The following is a 5114-nucleotide window of genomic DNA, read 5'->3' as shown; positions in this document are numbered from 1 at the left end:
GTCGTGTCACTTTTAGGGGAAATTCTAAGAAAACGTCATGACTCTGAGAATTTTCTTAGAATTTGGCCGCTAGGAGCCACTTTTTGCACAAAGATTCTTTAGGGATACGGGCCCTGATCTCCATCACAGAGCCATTCTTAAAGTTTGCCTTTATGAAAAAACTAGAGTGCGCTTTCTAACATTCACACACTTTCATACAGCAACGTAGGGTTAGTATCTTGCCCAGACTGCTCAATCTCCTGAGCCACAGTAGAAAACTCACAGTGAGCAGAGTGCTTGTGGTCACTTTGTGAAAGACCTCCAACATTGTGCTACGGGGGACTATGGGGTCACAAGATACGGGTTTCCCTCCATTGCAACACTCTACAAAAGCGCAGTAAAACAATCAACTGTTACACATTACAATAAATAACCAAGCATTGTAATTGGACTCAGCACTGAGGTGGAGAATTCTGCCACCTTGTGAGTCTGGCAGGTTGTACACTGCAGTGTAAACAAAGGCTGACAGGATCAATAACGGAGCCAGTCTTGTGTCGTGCCAATCCCAATGCAGCAGCTAGAGTTAAGGTAGCAGGAGACATCTAGACAACCTGCTAAGCTTAGATAAGCTCAGCAAAGAATCCAGATACCATAACCTTGCAAACACAGGAACAGTGGCGAAAAGACAGACAGTGAAGTGTGCTCTAATTACACCTATATACACCAAATATGAAATAAAGAAAGGCTTTATTACATACAGTACATGTCATTATGTATTTCTGGACAAAATTAATCAAATGATAGTTTTCTTCAGGGCTATAGCCATCCTCATGCATCTCCCCTGGCTCAATGTTATCCCTCATCACATTCTCCAAGGAAGAAGCTGAAAGAACATATTGAGGCTACACTACGTACACAGAAATAATGCCTGCCAACCCCCTTCATGTCACAAAACACCCCGAGTGCTTCACATAGAAAAGATTTCTCAGTCAAGTCATACATCAGGTCCAGGCAGAAGCATGTCCATGCTCATGTCTCCTAATGATGATGATGATGTCAGAGTTCATCGTGGCGCAGCGGTTCCTGGCTGGGCTGGATGAAGACGCCCTCCATAGTACGCCACCAGTTGTGCTGATTGGGGGAGCTCATGCCGTGCACCTCCCGCTGTCCACGTATGGGGTGGCCATACTGTTTGCCCGTCACACTCAGGAAGACGTCGGTGCCCACGTGTTTGAAGCGCACAGCCTCGTCGCGCTCCCAGTGAATGCCTTCACACTGAACCGTCCACACGTCCAGGTCGTCACCCTCGCCATTCTCTCCGAAAGCACTCACCTCCTGTGGATGGTGCAGAGGAGAAGGGAAGCATTTGTACCCTGGTGAACATCCACATGTGTTTAAAAGAGCAAGAGAAACAGTTGTGTGTGTCTGACCTGGTTATTAGACAGAGGAGAGCTGAAGTGGTGTGTGTGGAGGTTTCGTCCAGTCTTCATGTGTGTGATGCGAATGGCCTGGCCACATTTGATGGGAGCACCACGCAGACATGGATTGTTGGGCTTCCCACGAACCTGCCAGTAGCTGTTGGCATCATCTGCGTTCTCCACTCCAGTTACAGACTGCTGTCCACTGCCTACACACACACACACACACAAAATTATACAATTAAGTGGCATCGAGGTATCATGCATTTATAGTACTTTTGATCTTGAATTATTAATTACTGTTCCACCAATGAAGCACAGAGTGCTCAGTGCATGCAAGCCTGTTAAGATTCAGCAGCCAAGTAGATAAAGACTTGTTGTTGAGCATTGTGCTCATAGAACAGGCTATATGCCCATTATATGCAATTTCATTCTCAAGGTTTGCTAATATAACCAAAACCTTCTGCAGATGATCTCCAACTCTGCTCATTTACTTCAATAACAGCCTGCATTCCATCGAAATCACTAATCAGATGTTATGGCACAGCAAGAACATTACTAACCAAAATAACAACGTAAATAACGTTTCAACGTAACTTTATTATTCCATGAGTTATTTACAAGTTTCTCTTTGTTCACAGCCATTGACATGTCGAAGAGGTTAACACGTGAGGAGCGGATCAAAATTGTGTTGATATCTGGTGAACGCAGTAACTGGGTCATTGCAGCAGATTTCAATGCAAGACACCCTACGAGACCACCCATCTCCCATGCTACAGTTAGCAAACTGCTTGCTAAGTTTCGCGAAACTGGTTCAGTGTTGGATTTGCCCAATATGTGGACGCAAGAAAACTGTCACTAATGAAGAAACAGCAGTGGCTGTCCTAGCTTCATTCAGCAAGAGCCCACAGCATAGCACGTCACTGGAGAGTGGCATTAGTTGAACAACCCTTCGGCGGATATTAGCTACTCACAAATGGCACCCTTACAAACTTCAGCTACTGCAGCATCTCAACGAGGATGGCCCAAATTGGCGCACAGAATTTGCAGAATGGGCAAAACAAAAACTGGAACAGGAACCTCAGTTCACGCAGAAGATTTTGTTCAGTGATGAGGCAAACTTTTATGTGAATGGTGAAGTTAGCAAAAAAAAAAACACCGCTATTGATCTGACACTAACCCACATTGGATGGATCCCTCCAAGACTGTTGGACCAACAAAAGTGATGGTTTGGTGTGGTATATGGGGTAAAACGATAGTGGGTCCATTCTTCATCAATGGAAACCTCAAGGCCACTCGATATTTGAAATCGCTACATGATGATGTGTTTCCCTCTTTATGCATTGAAGCTGGCATGTTCCCTGAGTTTTTCCAGCAACATGGTGCACCACCACATTATGGGTGCCAGGTCCGAGCATTCCTAGATGAACAGTTTCCTGGAAAGTGGATTGGTCGCTGTGGGCCAGTTGAATGGCCCCCAAGGTCTCCTGATCTGACCCCCTTAGACTTTTATCTTTGGGGTCATCTGAAGGCAATTGTCTATGGTGTGAAGATACCAGATGTGCAGCACCTGAAACTACGGATACTGGATGCCTGTACTGGCATTTCTCCTGCGGTGTTGCTGTCAGTGTATGAAGAGTGGGAGAAGAGGGTTGCACTGACAATCCAACAGGGCTGGACCAGGTGACCCTGAACCCTCCCTTAGTCATGCTGCAATAGACGTAGGCTGCTGGGGGATTCCCATGATGCATTGAGTTTTTCCCTTTCCAGTCACCTTTCTCACTCTCTATGTGTTAATAGGCCTCTCTGCATTGAATCGTACCCGTTATTCATCTCTGTCTATTCAACAGCATGTGTTTATCCTGTTTTCCTTCTCTCACCCCAACCGGTTGCAGCAGATGGCCGCCCCTCCCTGAGCCTGGTTCTGCCGGAGGTTTCTTTCTGTTAAAAGGGAGTTTTTCCTTCCCACTGTCACCAAAGTGCTTGCTCATATGGGGGGGGGGGGGGGGGGTGTCATATGATTGTTGTTTTTTTTTCTCTGTATCTATTATTGTAGGATCTACTGTACGCCTTGAGGCGACTGTTGTTGTGATTTGACGCTATATAAATAAAATTGAATTGAATATGCACTTCTCTCTGAAAACAACAGGCGCTGCTGAGGGACAATCAATAGGTTTTTGATATAGAATAAAACTCTTCCGTTAGAAATTGCTGGAGACTGTGTGCAGTCTGTATACTTGAGAGGAAACCAGCAGCGTTGTTACAAACTATTCTATGGTATCTTCCAGGTAATGAAATCCTAAAAACTTTATTCTGTTCATCGGGACGTAGGATATAAAGCCTTCCTGACAGAAGGAGTGAACGATGAAGGAAGTTCAACACAGTTGAGTTTTCTTTGAACATTGACTACCATAACAAAACTGAAATGCTATTTGGAGGAAATGTATATTGCCATGATTGTTATTGGGTTTCTGTGATAAGTCAGGCTCTCTACTTCAGGTTCTGAGCGCACTCACGAGAAAAGGACTGCATCATCCCATTGAGTGTGGGCTACTCCAATCAGACACGATCTAATGATGATAGAGATGACGATGACAACGACAAAAATCCAAACAAGAACATCAAAACAATATAACAGTAAAACGTAATACTTTTGCAAGTAGGACAAGAGTTTAATGCAGTAGAAAAATCACTATTAACATTAATACTGATAGCGTAAAAATGTTACTGTCACACAGCCTAATATAGGAGACGTAGAAAACACTTCACTTTTGTCTGAAGATCACAGTGAAATTAATTAGATTCATTGATTCATTCATTCTTGGTGTATGTCCTGTGTCCTAGTAGTTGTAATTCTAGCAGTATAAATGAGAACAAGCAGCTTAATTCTGTATTTAGAATTATGTATGAAAACATTTGGCCATTCTGCAGCACCAGCTGAACACATGCACATTCCAGTGACAACACAGTGCAGTCTCAGCTGGTACTTTACAGCTGACAGTGAAGTTGAACAGCAGTCTAATGCACTTAAACATTCAAGAATCTCTTGCAGACAATTTTGAACCGAAACACATAACCTGCTCCCAACCAGGTTACCATAGTGAATAAGTTGCTATGGTGATTTAGCTGGGCAAAAAGAGGGGCAATTTTTTGACATAGAAAGAAAGGCTTTAAGGTCAACATAGCTCACTACCCCATCAGTCTCGCTCTGTACACAAGATTATTCAACATCAGATCCTGTCACATCCACATGTTGAAGATCTTGTGTAAAAGTGGACGTCCCTGTTCAGACTTTAGGTATATATTTTATATTGTTAATTATCAGGGATGTCACCAGAATTGATACTTATGATACCCTTTGATATAATATGTATAATAATGTGTATTTATTTAATTATCTGTCAAGTACCACTGGCATGGTAGGGAGCTTATGTACCAAGGCTGCAGTTTTTCCAGAACAGATGAGTCTAGCATACACCTACAATTGTTCTTGTCCATCCTTACATGCTGACAGGAAAAGAGCAACCACTAGCACAGGAAAAAAATACACGTGGAAGACTGCAGCTAGTGCAGCTGCCATTACAGCTCTGCCCAAACTCACTTGCAAGAAACCAGTTTTGTTTTTGTTTTTTTTACTGAATTTCATGGGCAGGGCCCTGTGCTTCGTACGTCGCTCACTACATCCAAGATCAAATGAAACATCCAAGACCAAACCAT

The 5114-nt window shown here is 43.4% G+C and overlaps 1 protein-coding gene across 1 annotated transcript in view; it reads right to left on the bottom strand.

Moving 5' to 3' along the window:
- Positions 1 to 707: 707 nt before the first annotated feature.
- sdf2l1 (stromal cell-derived factor 2-like 1) overlaps positions 708 to 5114 on the bottom strand; it is an 11432-nt gene continuing 7025 nt past the window's right edge. The window contains exons 2-3 of the mRNA XM_005949356.3: positions 1410 to 1606; positions 708 to 1314 (exon numbers count right to left, since the gene is read on the bottom strand). Of these exons, the coding sequence (XP_005949418.1) occupies positions 1036 to 1314; positions 1410 to 1606 (476 nt within the window). The 3' untranslated portion in view covers positions 708 to 1035. The remainder of the gene's footprint in view (positions 1315 to 1409; positions 1607 to 5114) is intronic.

Source organism: Haplochromis burtoni, unplaced genomic scaffold (assembly GCF_018398535.1).
Source record: "Haplochromis burtoni strain Fernald_Lab_line unplaced genomic scaffold, NCSU_Asbu1 Contig_646, whole genome shotgun sequence".
NCBI lineage: Eukaryota > Metazoa > Chordata > Actinopteri > Cichliformes > Cichlidae > Haplochromis > Haplochromis burtoni.
This window is presented reverse-complemented; position numbering and strand designations above follow the sequence as displayed.